The following is a 15,357-nucleotide window of genomic DNA, read 5'->3' as shown; positions in this document are numbered from 1 at the left end:
GTCTAGGAGGCTAGAAGTCCAAATTCAGGGTGTCAGCTCCAGGGGAAGTCTTTCTCTTTGTTGGTTTTGGGAGAAGTTCTTTGGCATCAATCTTTCCCCAGTCTAGGAGTTTCTTAGCAAAGGGACCCCAAGTCCAAAGGACACGTTCTGCTCCTGGCAGCTCTTACTCAGTAGAATGAGGTCCTTCTCTACTTTCTTCTCTCTTTTATATCTCAAAAGAAATTGACTCAAGATACAAACTAATCCTGTAGTTTGAGTCCTGCCTCATTAAATAACTGCCTCTAATCCTGCCTCATTAACATCATAGAGGTAGAATTTACAACACATAGGATAATCACATCAAATCACAAAATGGAGGATGACCACACAATAATGGGAATCATGGCCTAGCCAAGTTGACACATTTTTGGGGGACACACAATTCAATCCATAACACTGAGGTAAATATAATTTTATATAATTTAGTCCCCCACTATTAAAAGATTATGCTTGTTATAGGGCAATTTAAAACGAAGATTAAAAAGGAGATCTGAAATTATAAAAGTACAACCCTTCTTTTTCTCTGCTGCTTCTATGCTACAGAGCTGGGATTCTCAAGTTTTTTGTATTGCTAAAACTCCTTGTGTAGGCACATTTTACATTGCAGCCCAGCACGTATGCACATGTGAACGCATGCACACACACACAGACACATGCAAATTGAAACAATTATTTCACTAAAGATTACTTGGCCTTACTGTGGTGCAATGCCCCTGTTCTTTTTTTTTTTTTTTTTAATTGTTGGTCACAGCCCTCTGAACTGATTTCATGGCCTACCTACAGATTAGAACCCACAGTTTAAAAAACATTTCCATGCTGAATGAAAGAAGGTACATAATGGAATGAGAAATGTGGGGTGGAATGTTTCCATACCTGGCATTTTATTTTGTTCAGCTTAAACGGCAGTGTGATGTTTTTACAATCTATCCACAGTCTTCAATAGACCTCTCTTCAAAAGGTGGAGCCTACTTCCCCCAACCCCAGCCCCTTCACTGAGGGCTGTACTTAGTGAATTGCTTTCTAACAAATAGACTATGGCTGAAATGATGGTGTGTGCCTTCCAAGGCTAAACGGAAAAAGACATTGCATTCTATTCCTCTTCCTTGGAATGCTTGCTTTGGAGGAAGCCAGCTGTCATGTCCTGAGGATACTCAACAAGCCCTAAGAAGAGGTCCATGTGTTGAGAAATTGAGACCTTCTACCAGCAGCCAGAGAGGAACTGAGGCCTCTTGCCAACAGGCATGTGAATGAGCCATCTTTGAAGTGGATTCTCCAGTCCCAGCTAGAACCAAAAAACCTCGTTGTTATCAATTCGATTTTGACTCACAGTGACCCTATAGGACAGAGAAGAACTGCCCCTATAGTGTTTTCAAGGAGCAACTGGTAGATTTGAACTGCCAACATTTTGGTAGCAGCAGAGCTCTTAACCACTGTGCCACCAGGACTAAGCCACCCCCAAAATCATGACTCACACAAAGTGTAAAATAATCCTTATTGCTTTATGCTGCTAAGTTTTGGGGTAACTTGTTATGGAGGAATAGATAACTCATACAGATTTGGGCAACAAGCATAGAGCGTTACCTTGTTGCTGTTATTAAGTGCTATCGAGTCGGTTCTGATTCAGTAACCCTATGCACAACAGAACGAAACACTGCCCCATCTTGCACCATCCTCACAATCTTTGCTATGCTTGAGTCCATTGTTGCAGCCGCTGTGTCAGTCCATCTCGTTGAGGGTTTTCCTCTACTTTACCAAGCATGACGTCCTTCTCCAGTAACTGATCCCTCCTGATAACATGTCCAAAGTATGTGAGACATAGTCTCGCCATCCTTGCTTCTAAGAGCATTCTGGTTGTACTTCTTCCAAGACAGATTTGTTCATTCTTTTAGCAGTCCATGGTATATTCAATATTCTTCACCAACATTCCAATTCAAAAACGCCACTTGTGTGTTGCTGTGATGCTGGAAGCTATGCCACCAGTATTCACAGGGTCACCCCCATAGTGGAAAGGTTTCAGCTGAGCTTCCCGACTAAGACTAGGAAGAAGGACCCAGAAGTCTACTTCTGAAAAGAATCATCCAGTGAAAACCTTATGAATAGCAGGGTGTTACCTTAAATACCTAAAAATGTGGACGTGGCTTTGGAACAAGACAATGGATAGAAGATGGAAGGATTTTGAGCAGAGTGTTAGTGAAAGCCTAAAGTTCCTTGAACAGACTGTTAGCAGAAGCCTGATGGTCTTTAAGAAGACTGCCAATAGTAGCTTCAAGGGAAGTGAGAAAAACGTTATTGGAAACTGCAAGAAAGGAGATTCTTGTATGTTGTGACAGAGGTTTAATGACACTGTTGCCTACAGTAATGTGGAAAGTAAAAGATGTAACTAAGGAACTGGATAATGTAGCCAGATTTCCAGACAGAATGTTGGAGGTGCCACCTGGCTTCTTGTTGCTTTTTGTAAAATGCAAGAGGAGAAATATCAGCTAAAGCTGTTAAATGAAAAGGATGCCGGACTAACTGATTTTGAAAATTTCCAGACTCCAAGGTATATATGGGAACTTAGTTTATCACAGAGATGGCATTTACCTATCTGCGGAGATAACTGCAACATAGGTAATGGACAAATAATTAGTATCCAGAATATCTAAAGACCTCTCCAAATCAGTAAGAAAAAAAAGAAACACAAAAGGCTGTAAATAGGCAATTTGCAAAAGAGGAAATCGTTTGGATTTCCAAAAACCGTATGAGGCAACTTCAACCTCACTAGTAATCAATGAAATGCAAACTAAAAGAATGATCCCATTTCATAAACAACAGATTATCTAAAATTTTAAAGTCTAATTTAAACACCGAGTGTTGATATAAAAAAAAAAAGTTGATATGGATATGGTAAAATAGAAACTCATGTGCATTGTTGGTGGGAATACAGTAGATTGGTGTGACTATTCTAGAGAGCAATTCAACAATGCCTAGTACAGTGGAAGAATCACAGACCCTACAACCCAGCAATTCCATTTCTAAATTTCTATCTAAACTTTGAATAAAAACATTCTAAGACATGTGCTCAAGGATGTTTATTGCAGCAAGGTTTTTAATGTTTCCCAATAGGGAAATGATAAATAAATTGTGGATTTATGAATAAGGAATGGATAACTCTAAAATCATTAAAATGAAAGAATCTTCATTTATCAGAAATCTAATGAGTGACATACTCAGCAAAAGAATATATACAATATCATTTACTAAAACTTAAAAATATACTAAACAATACTGTGTACTACATACACACATAACCAACAACTACAAAAAACCCATTGCCATCAAATCAATTTCAACTCATAGAGACCCTACAGGAGAGAGCAGAACTGCCCCATAGGGTTTCCAAGGCTGTAAATCTTTCTGGAAGCAGATTGCCACATCTTTCTCCTGCAGAGCAGCTAGTAGGTTCCAACTGCCAAACTTTTGGTTTAGCAGCTGAGTGCTTAACCACTGCACCACTAGGGCTCCTCACATACACACACAGTAAAAGGAAAAATAACTACATTAATAATAGGCATCAATGTCAAGGTAGTGGTTATCCCTGAGGGTGGAGGAATGAGTAGGGCTTTAGTTACATTCTCAATGTTCTATTTTAAAAAAAAGAAAAAGAAAGTAATGTGGTGTTATGCATTATGTCCCCCCAAAATATGTGTTTAAATGAAAGGGATGGGGCCATAGTCCAAAGCTGACGGGGCGGGGCTGCCATATCCAAGAAGCAGCACAGGGCCTGCCAGGACCAAGAGGGTGGGGTCTCCACTCAGAATGGACAGGGAGAACGAAGCCATAAAAAGCAGAGGGAGCAGAGTTGCCATCCCAGTGGGGCTGGTAGACGGAGCTGATGCCCAGGGCCAAGGGGTTTCCCTCAGAATCCTGAGGACATGGAGAGCAGCGTCTGGAGCACAGGGCCATTGCTCAGATGGTCTCAGAGAAGAGAGGATTATTTTCAAGTCTTGAGAGCTAATTTTTTCTGCTGGATTTTGGACTTGCTTGGTGCCTGATATCCCTTCTTTCCTTCCAATTTCTCCCGTTTGCAATGGAAATGTCTACCTTGTGCCTGTTCCTCCATTGTCCTTTGAAACAGATAACTTGTAGTCTAGATTTCACAGGTTCACAGATGAAGAGGAATTTTGTCCCAGGATGGGATATGCCTAAAGTCTCACCCACATTTGATTTAGATGGTTCAGAAGATGAGATTTTGGACTTGGAGTTGGTTTAAGACTTTTACGATGATGGGACAGGGTGAATGTGTTTTGGATGTGGCAAGGACATGATTTTCTGGGGGCCAAAGGGTGGAGTATTGTGGATTGAACTGTGTCCCCTTAAAATATGTGCTGTAAATCCCAACTGCTATACCCGTGATTGGAAACCCTGGTGGCGTAATGGTTAAGAGCTATGGCTGCTAACCAAAAGGTTGGCAGTTTGAATTCACATGCTGCTCCTTGGAAACCCTATGGGGCAGTTCTACTCTGTCCTATAGGGTTACTATGAGTTGGAATGGAGTTGGTTTGGTTTTTATAACTGTAGTTATAACCCCATTTGGAAATGGGTTGTCTTTGTTATGTTGATGAGGAAGGATTAGTGTAGGAGGTTTACTGAATCAATCTCTTGAGATATAAAAGTGATTAAATAAGCAAGCAGAGCAGATATGGGGGAAGAGAGATGCCACGTTAAAGGAAGATTGCCCAGGAGTAGAAGCTCAGAAGAGACAAGGACTTTCCTCCAGAGCCGACAGAGAAAGACTTCTCCTACAGCTGGCACACAGAATTTGGACTTCCACCCTCTTAAACTGTGAGAAGAAGAAAGGAACGGGGCATCAGGATTAGAGGAAGACTAATTAACAACGTGTGTTATGCAGATGATACAACCTTGCTTGCTGAAAGTGAAAAGGACTTGAAGCACTTACTATGAAGATCAAAGACCACACTCTTCAGTATGGATTGCACCTCAACATAAAGAAAACAAAAATCCTCACAACTGGACCAATAAGCAACATCATGATAATCGGAGAAAAGATTGAAGTTGTCAAGGGTTTCATTTTACTTGGATCCACAATCAACAGCCATGGAAGCAGCAGTCAAGAAATCAAATGATGCATTGCATTGGGTAAATCTGCTGCAAAGGACCTCTTTAAAGTGTTGAAAAGCAAAGAAGACTAAACTTGAAAGACTAAGGCATGCCTGACCCAAGTCATGGTATTTTCCAACACATCATATGCATGTGAAAGCTGGACAATGAACAAGGAAGAACGAAGAATTGACTCCTTTGAACTGTAGTGTTGGCGAAGAATATTGAATATATCATGGACTGCCAAAAGAGCGAACAAATCTGTCTTGGAAGAAGTACAACCAGAATGCTCCTGAGTAGCAAGGATGGAGAGACTGCATCAACATTCTTTGGACATGTTGTCAGGAGGGATCAGTCACTGGAGAAGGACATCACACTTGGCAAAGTACAGAGCCAGCGGAAAAGAGGAAGATCCTCAACGAGGTGGATTGACACAGTGGCAGCAACAATGAGCTCAGGCATAATAATGACTGTAAGGATGGCGCAGGACCAGGGAGTGTTTCATTCTGTTGTGCATAGGGTTGCTATGAGTTGGAACTGACTTGACGGCACCTAACAACAATAAAAACTGTGAGAAAATAAATTTCTGTTTTTTTTAAAGTCCTCCACTTGTAGTATTTCTGTTACAGCAGCACTAGATAACTAAGATAACTAAGACATGTGGCAAAATACTAAAAAAAAAATTTTTTTGTACACTGAATAAATCTGGGATATAGATATGTTTTATTATTTTGTATATTTTGTCTACTGCTATTCATAAAAGCTTTCACTGGCCAATTTTTTCAGAAGTAAACAGCCAGGTCCTTCTCCCTAGTCTGTCTTAGTGTGGAAGCTCAGATGAAACCTGTCCACCAAGGTTGACCCTGCTGGTATTTGAAATACCAGTGGCAGAGCTTCCAATATCACAGCAACACACAAGCCACCACGGTATGGCAAACTGACAGACACATGGTGGATTGGTAGTTAGAAAATATGGCCTTGGTGAAAGAAACGATGACAGAGATCACGTGATAGAATTTTACAAGACCAATGACCTCCTCATCGCAAATACCTTTTTTTCAACAACATAAATGGTGACTATACACGTTGATATTGCCAGATTGAATACACAAGAATCTAATCAACTACATCTGTGGAAAGAGATGATGGAAAAGCTCAACACCATCAGTCAGAACAAAGCCAGTGGCTGACTGTGAAACAGACCATCAATTGCTCATATACAAATTCAAGCTGAAGCTGAAGAAAAGTAGAACAAGTCCACAAGAGCCAAAGTAACAACCTTCAGTAAAACCCACCTGTATTTAGAGACCATTTCAATAGATTTGATACACTGAGCACTAATAACTGAAGACTAGACGAGTTGTGGAATGACATCAAAGACATCGTCCACGAAGAAAGCAAGAGGTCATTAAACAGACAGGAAAGACCAAAATGGATGTCAGAAGAGACTCTGAAACTTGCTCTTGAATGTAGAGTAGCTAAAGCAAAAAGAAGAAATGAAGTAAAATAGCTGAACAGAAGATTTCAAAGGGTGCCTCAGAAGACACAGTAAAGTATTATAATGACATGCAAAGAGCTGGAGATAGAAAAACCAAAAGGGGAGAACACGCTTGGCATTTCTCAAGCTGAAAGAACTGAAGAAAAATTTCAAGTCTCAAATTGCAATTCTGAAAGATTCTATGGGGAAAATATTAAAGGGTGCAGGAAGCATCAAAAGAAGATGGAAGGAATACACAGTCACTGTACAAAAAAGAATTGGTCGACATTCAACCATTTCTGGAGGTAGCAGATGATCAAGAACCGATGGTGCTGAAGGAAGAAATCCAAGCTACGCTGAAGCATTGGTGAAAATTAAGACTCTAGGAATTAATGGAATACCAATTGAGATGTGTCAGCAAATGGATGCATTACTGCAAGTGCTCACTCGTCTATGCCAAGAAATTTGGAAGGCAGTTACCTGGCCAACCTACTGGAAGACACCCATATTTATGCCATTCCAAAGAAAAGTGATCCAACTGAATGGGGAAATTATAGAACAATGTCATTAGTATCACACCCAAGTAAAATTTTGCCCAAGATCATTTCTAAGGGGTTGCGGCAGTATATCGACAAGGGACTGCCAGAAATTCAAGCTGGATTCAGAAAATGGAGTGGAACAAGGGATATCATTGCTGATGTCAGATGGATCTTGGCTGAAAGCAGAGAATACCAGAAAGATATTTACCTATGTTTTACTGACTATGCAAAGGCATTAGACTGTGTGGATCATAACAAATTATGGATAACATTTCGAAGAATGGGAATTCCGTAACGCTTAATTGTGCTCATGAGGAACCTGTACATAGATCAAGAGACAGTTGTTTGAACAGAGCATGAGGATACTGCATGGTTTAAAACCAAGAAAGGTGTGTCTCATGGTTGCATCCTTTCCCCATACTTATTCAACCTGTACACTGAGCAAGTAATCTGAGAAACTGGACTATAAGAAGAAGAATGTAGCATCAGGATTGGTGGAAAACTCATCAGCAACCTTGAATATGCAGATGACACAACCTTGCTTGCTGAAAGTGAAGAGGACTTGAAGCACTTGCTGGTGAAGATCAAAGACTATAGTTTTCTGTGTGAATTACACCTCAACATAAAGACAATAAAAATTCTCACAACTGGACCAATAAACAACATTAAAATACATGGAAAAAAGATTGATGTTATCAAGGATTTTCTTTTTCTTGGATCCACAATCAACACCCATGGAAGCAGCAGTCAAATCAAACTATTTCATTGGGCAGATCTGCTGTAAGCTCTTTAAAGTGTTAAAAAGCAAAGATGTCACCTTGAGGACTAAGGTGGGCCTAATCAAGACCATGATATTTTCAATCACCTCACTGCATGTGAAAGCTGGACAATGAAGAATGAAGACAAGAATTGACAACTTCGAATTTTAGTGTTGGCAAATACTATTAAATATACCATGGACTGCAGAAGGAACAAGTCTGTCTTGGAAGAAATCACCCAGGGTGCTCCTTGGAAGCCAGGATGGGGAGACTCCATCTCACGTACTTTGGACATTTTATCAGAAGGGATCAGTTCCTGGAGATCATGCTTGGTAGACAGAGGGTCAGTGAAAAAGAGGAAGACCCTCAATGAGATGGATTGACACAGCTGCTGCAACAATGGGCTCAAACATAACGATTGTGAGGATGGCACAGGACTGGGCGATGTTTCGTTCTGTTGTACACTGGGTCGCTGAGTTGGAACCAACTCTGCAGCACCTAACAACATATTTTGTCTGTGTGTTTCAAAAGTATCAGAATTTAAATGATAAATGTTTAAATTTTTTTAAAAAAGAGAAAGGTTTGACATCAAAATTGAGTTGTCAAATATATTCTTAGTATAGTTTCCATGTAATTCTTTTAACCTATCCCTTTTGTAGTATTTCCCAGAAAGAGGGTTCCATTTTGTCTTTAATTTTCCTTTCCCTCTTGCCCAAATTTCCTTTAAAGGACTCCTAGTTCTGTTGTTAATTTAGATATTAAGAATACTGGGTATACCAAAATTAGATCTTTCTAAGAATGGAACTTGTAGTGTTTTAGATTAAAAAAAGTTTAGTATATTTTGTTAACAATATAACAAAATGTAGAGAAAAAGAAAACCTATTTTCCCACTACCCAAAACCAGCAACTGTTCTCATTTGCATATTTTTTAAATAAAATTTTACATTATAAACACCATTATTTTATATGCCTCAAAGAATCACTGTCATTTAAACTCTAATATGATGCTCTTATTAGAATTTTTAAATGTGTTGAAAGAATTCTTTTAGTCTTTTGTAATAGGTTTTTTTTTTTTTTTAATCACATGTCTACTGTGTATATACATTTTAAAAAGTGGAATAAATTGTGTACGGTATTGCTCAAACTTCTTTGCAAAGTTAGACACTCCTGAATCCCTTTTTGATTCAGTATCACAGGTGACCGTATTGTTCCAAATTATCACTCTTTGTGCCATCAAAATGTGGCATTTTTAAGAGCTTTTAACTAAGAGGTAGAGGTTATTCTAAGGTGTTAATTTTCTGTTTCTTGATCTTAGTGCTGGTTATAGGATGTGTACAGCTCACAGTACTTGTACTTTTCTTTATGCATACATTAGTAAAAAGTTAAAAAAAAATTTTAACGTTCTACTATTTTTTTTCTGGATTTTTTTAATGAGCGCTGACTCCCATTCTGCATGTTTTGATGATGGCCCTCGCCTCACCTGAGCAGATGCCAACTAAGATTTTTGCACCAACTTCATGAGTGTACAGGTCACGGCAATGTCAAGACTGCTGTCTGGCTGCAACAATTTTAAGGCACATTCCAACTTCAGAGGCAAAAATACGAAAAATGTGTCTTAAAAATCAATGAAAAAATCTCATTTTAGGCTTTGCTTTTTAAAAAGATAGCATAACATCTTTTCATACTATACAGTTTATATCTTGTTTGAATAATTTTTCTTATCAGTGATTGTCTAATGGTTGCATATTCCACCTAATACCTATATTCCAAATTGCTTAACTACTGCCATATTTTAGGCACTTCCTTGCATGTTTTTGCCATTATATATTAAATTGCAGTGGATATTTCCCTACAGATACCTTGTGGTAGACATTGCTATTTGCCTACCCCAAATCCATTTCCTCCTTCTTCCTTGCTAACAGAAGCCCTGATTTGTTGGGATGGTTATAGTTCATCTGATAGATCAACAATCCTGTTTCCTGCTTTTCCAGCTTCCCGTGTTGGTAGGGTGGCCTCAGTAACCCAGTCTGGCTAACCAGACCTAAGGGAAGGCTGCTGCAGGAATTCTGGGAAAGCTTTTGCTTTCCTAGTAAAAGGGATGGATGTGACGCCACCACTTGCATCCCTTCTTTCTGCCTTAAACACAGAGAGATGTTTATGAAGGTAAGGTATCATCATTGCCCATTTTACACACAAGGAAACCAAGGCAGAGAAATATTAACTTACCCATAGTGATACAGCATGTCAGTCAGCATTGTGAATCAAGAGAATCTACCTCCAACAAACTAAGGATGACAAGGCAGGAAAGGACCCAAGATCCTGATGGCCATCACTGAACAGCTGAACCTAGGTCAGCAACTGCCCATCTCCAGATTTCTTATTACAGACAAATTCCAATTGGGTTAGGATATTTTTGGATGGACATTTAGCCAAACACAGCTCTGGATTGTCTTCTTTGACTAGACTCTCAGAAGTGGTTTTGAATCAAAGGATATGATTACTTTATAGGTTCTTGGTATATATTACAAATTTCTTTCTCAAAGAATTGTTCTAATTTACCACTTTCGCTAATATTTGGTATTGCTCATTAGAGTCAAAGAGAATCCCAAACTAAGGATGACTCTAGCACCCAATCAGTAAGCTGGTGGAAGAGAGTAATTAAGAAGGCAAGACTGTAACTCCTCTTCTGGGTTATTTTCAAAGTAATCCTTGCCTTGGTTAAAGGTACATTCCTCTTCTGATTTTACAGAAAATTCACAAGATGAGTTTCAAGGTATCTTTATTCTCTATCTCAAATGAGGTTATTTTTTCTTTCACAATGACTTAAAACATACACACTGTAAAAGATCCAGAAAGCAAAGTAGAAAGACCAACAAAAAACTCACACATGATCCCAACACCCAAAGAAAACCATATTTAATATTTTGGCATATCTCCTCTTGGAATTTTACTATTCTCCATTTTCTTACACGTGTGGTCGGATTATACTATCAATACCTTTGTATTTTATTCTTTTCATTTATAATAAACACTCCCATTGTAAACATTTTAATGGCTATATAATATTCTATCACTGGATAGGTTACAGTTTATTGAACTACTTCCATATTGAGATTGGATTGAAAAAACAATGACAAAGAATCTGCAAAAGGAAATAATTACCCTGTAAGAAATGCCCTCTGTAAAATATGAGTATGCTGTTTAAATAGTATACAATTAGCTGTGCTCACTGCTTCTACTTGCATTTTTAAGTTATTAGGAGAGAAAAGGTTATTTCCAGAGCTTTGAACTTGTAAAAAAAAAACCTTGTGTTCACAACCCACATAGCATCTAGCAGAGGGCTTCGCACATGAGGACATTCAATACAGATTTTTATATTTTGAGCTTAAAAAAAAAAATGGATTTGAGGTACAAAACATTTGTAGCAACCGTAGTTGCTACAAATGTTTTTTGTACAACATTTTAATTTGCTACAAATTAAGGAATAAAAGCTTAATAGGTACCTAACCTTTGATGAGAAACTTACTGAATGCTCACTTTGCGGCACATACCATGCTAAGTGTTTGTAACCATTAGCTCTCACAACTCTTAAAACAATCAGTGAGGTAGCTGGTATTATATTTACAGAGAGAAAGTCGAGATTAAATCATGTATTCAAATATTTATCAGGCACTGAACCAGGCATTGGCAATATAGCAGTAAACATACAAAACTCTCTGCCTTGAGTGGAGTTTATTTTATAGGCGAACTTGCATTATACATAAGCTTGGACAATGTGAGTGCATCCCTAAATCGATCCATTCTCTGTGTTGATAAAATTTGAGACTGAAAAGCTGAAGCTCAGATCCTGTTGACTTCTTCAAGGTAAAGGTCACCCTGCTGGCAACATCCAACCCTGTGAGGATGTAATCTTCAAATTTATATAGTAAACTGAAAATATTACCAAGAAATTGATAATATAATAAAATGGATCAAATAGAGATAAGATATTATGGAATTACAGAAATAAAATAAAGTCAAGAATTTACCTTCTTAAACTGGGTGGTTATCTTTCTATCTTGCATATAAACCTCAGACTAGTTAAACACTAGTTAAACGGGGTGAGGCCTTCATAGAACAGAAGTCAGAGCACAGACTGGACTTTGACCTCTTGGTATCTAAGTGGGAGGTGGAAATCTAGGAGAAGGACAAAACTTTCAAGCACTATCACAATTCATACAGCAAAGCTATGGACTCTAGCTACTATGCCATTTTGAATTTTATTCACCCACCTCTGGATTAGAAACATGAGGAGACGCTCAGTTCAAACATGCAAAAAGAAAAGGCAGCAGTTTTAGGTCTGAAATAATCAAATTTGCACTGGACACTTCCTCTAAAGCACTGAAATTGCTGGAGGCTGACAGTTCTTCCCACTAAAAAAAAAAAGCCAAACCAGATTCTGACTCATAGCAACCCTACAGGACAGAGTAGAACTGCTCCACAGGGTTTCCAAGGCTATAATCTATACGGAAGCAGACTGCCACATCTTTCTCCCTCAGAACTAATGGTGGTTCAAAGTGCTGACCTTCCAGTTAGCAGCTGAGTGCTTAACCACTGCACCACAGGAGTAGTGCAATTTAATCACTAAATTTCAAGGTCTTCACAGTTATTCCTCAAACAGTGATCTGGGGCATCTCAGGCAAAGTCACAAAGTTTCATTCAAACGAAGCTGAAGCTGAACTCAAAAAGTGGACAAAGAAACTGGAAAAGGAATAAGAATTAATTTCATAAACACATGGCAGAGATAAAACCACTATTACAAAACTTCTGAAAAAAAAATTGGCAAAGAAGCTGCTGTCTAATTCTGATTGGGCAAAAAACTGCCTTTTAATCTAATGTGAAGTAACATGCAAGCAATTTCCTCTTCTCCAGTCCCTGGAGAAGGACATCATGCTTGGTAGAGAGTCAGTGAAAAAGAGGAAGACCCTCAACAAGATGGACTGACACAGCGGTTGCAACAATGGGCTCAAGTGTAACAATAGTCATGAGGATGGTGCAGGACCGGGCACTGTTTTGTTCTGTTGTACACAGGGTTGCTATGAGTCAGCACTGACTTGACGGCATCTAACAACCACCGCCACAATGTTACCTAGGAAATCAGAGGCAAAAGACACCGAACTATTTCCAAATGCAACAACTTGCACGCAGGGAGAGACTGAAAATGGCTCCCAGGTCCCCTAAAATCCATTCAAGAATGTCTACAGAAGGAAGAACAACACACAAAGTACCCATCTGACATTAGAAACCATTTTATTGAAACAAGGCTAGTTGTGGACTAAAAATATTTTAGGGTAAAAGGAGGCTGTGGAAACCAATCAGATTTTTTTGTCCTCTATGAAAGAGGGGGTAGTGCAAATGATGAAGTAAAGACGTTCCAAGGTTACTATTTATAGTTAAGGCAATTCAAAAAGCAAGGGCTTAACCAAAAAGTCTCTACGTGGCATTGAAAAATATTTAGATCTTTGAGATGGACTAAAAGAGCTAAAATTGTTCACCCAAAGTCTGTACAGCAGGGACCTGTTTTCAGCAGGTAAGCCTATTTACAAGTAAGAACCTCTTACTCTTGTAACGTTGTCCGTTTTTGTTTTAAGAGAATATACAACCCCATTCCTTGCAGAGTTAGTCCATAAGGCGTCTGTGACCCCACAGAAACATGTCCCTATCTCTACCAGAAAACTCCTTACACTGCACTATAAACACACACACACACCTGCCTCCCCATCAGGCTGAGAGTGCCTTGCGTAAAGGGGTTATGGCTCATTCATTTTGTGTCTACAGAGATGCTCGGTAGGCACTCAGTAATGTTTTTACATGAATGCTAAATGGAAACGATTTTACACCAACACTACTGTTTACGTCTCAAACATTCTTGCCCTTACTGATCTTCAAAATAGCAACACCAAGCTGCTACCAAGTGTACTGTGGTTTTCAAAACACAGTGCTTCTGGACTTTTTAATATAAACAAACATTCCTGATTTACTAATTTTTAGAGTAATGACCCACAGCATTCTCCTTGAAATGGAAAACTTGCTTGGAAGTTACTTCATTCTTTTTCTCTTTTTCAAAAGGGCATCTCGTAGCGCCAGCTGGAAGAAAAAAAAAAATAAACATGATAACCTTTAGCTATACCCTATTATGCTATTTTGGTTACCAGAAGTTTATCAAAATGGAACCGCTACGTCGATAAATCATCCTGAAAAATTACAAATAGTGATATTTGCCGTGACAGACCAAATCTGTATCCAGGCTGGGAACCTCCTCATTGGTTGGAAATACGCGAAAAGCTCTTCACGGCTTTTCCCACCCCTTGCGGACAACAGCTCAAAACAGCAGCAGCTACGGAGTGCACGAACTGAACATCACCTGTCTCCAGGGATAATGTTTGGTACTTCTCCAGCTTATACAACTCTTGATATTCGGGGACTGTGGGTAGGACGCACTGTCTAAATCAATCCAAGAGGAAAACAGATTTTCCTTCATGAATAACTTCTCCAAATCACATATATTCTACTAAGTATGGGCACATACGGACCATTTGAAGATGTTTTTAAGCATTCAGCATTTGTGCATATTTGCGGTAACTCTAATCCTAATAATCATACATAATCTGGAACAAAGAAAAATGCTCCCCTATTTGTAGATTTTCAAATGTTTGTTTAATACAGTTAATGAACTCAGAAAATCTTACAATAAGTAAGTGCTAACACTCACCTTCTATAATGCCTCAAATATGAAGAAATTAACTTAAATACTGAAATCCTGACAAGTGTTGCTTAACACAAAAATATTTATTCTAGTTAATATGAGCTCTAGATTGTAACTTGTTTAGTTATTTTGTGTTGGAAATATGTACAAGAAAACGAAATCTAATTCAACTGGATCCAACCTTTAATCCCCTGTAGTCTTTTCTTTCTAACCACAGGAGCCGGGATTCCCAGGGTACAATTAGAAGGTGAGGATAACCTAGAGAAAAAGAAACTGAGGATCCAGTGTTCAGAGTGAACCTATGAAAGCCGTTATAAAGTTTTACATTTCCCAAAAGAAAATAAATAGAATATTAAAGATTATAAAGAATAAACTCAAATTAAAAAAAAAAATAACCAAAATCAAAGTATACATCTTACATGAGTGATGGATATTATCCCATTAATTAGCAAACATCACTGTTTAATTCCTGGAAACATGTTAAGATTTCTAGCTTTTGTAGTTTAATAAAATGTGTAAAAATAATTTTTTTCTTTTTTGTTGTAATTAGAGGCATTTTGGAGTGAAAGCTGTATAGATCTAGATCTAAATGTTCAACCTTTTTGGGTTTTATGACTTCAAGTTATTGACTCCTTACTTTTGGCTCACACCTAATCTTGGTATGTCTTTGTAGTTATGTGGAATAGCTGGGATACTTAA

At 38.4% G+C, this 15,357-nt stretch overlaps 1 protein-coding gene across 1 annotated transcript in view; it reads right to left on the bottom strand.

Moving 5' to 3' along the window:
• Positions 1-8,964: 8,964 nt before the first annotated feature.
• The window catches only part of SDAD1 (SDA1 domain containing 1), a 36,062-nt gene continuing 29,669 nt past the window's right edge, over positions 8,965-15,357 (bottom strand). Inside the window, exon 22 of the mRNA XM_003414144.4 lies at positions 8,965-14,039. Within this exon, the coding sequence (XP_003414192.1) occupies positions 13,992-14,039 (48 nt within the window). The 3' untranslated portion in view covers positions 8,965-13,991. The remainder of the gene's footprint in view (positions 14,040-15,357) is intronic.

This window comes from Loxodonta africana, chromosome 5 (genome assembly GCF_030014295.1).
Source record: "Loxodonta africana isolate mLoxAfr1 chromosome 5, mLoxAfr1.hap2, whole genome shotgun sequence".
Classification (NCBI taxonomy): Eukaryota; Metazoa; Chordata; class Mammalia; order Proboscidea; family Elephantidae; genus Loxodonta; species Loxodonta africana.
Note: the sequence above shows the minus strand (reverse complement) of the source record. Positions and strands in the feature narration are given on the sequence as shown.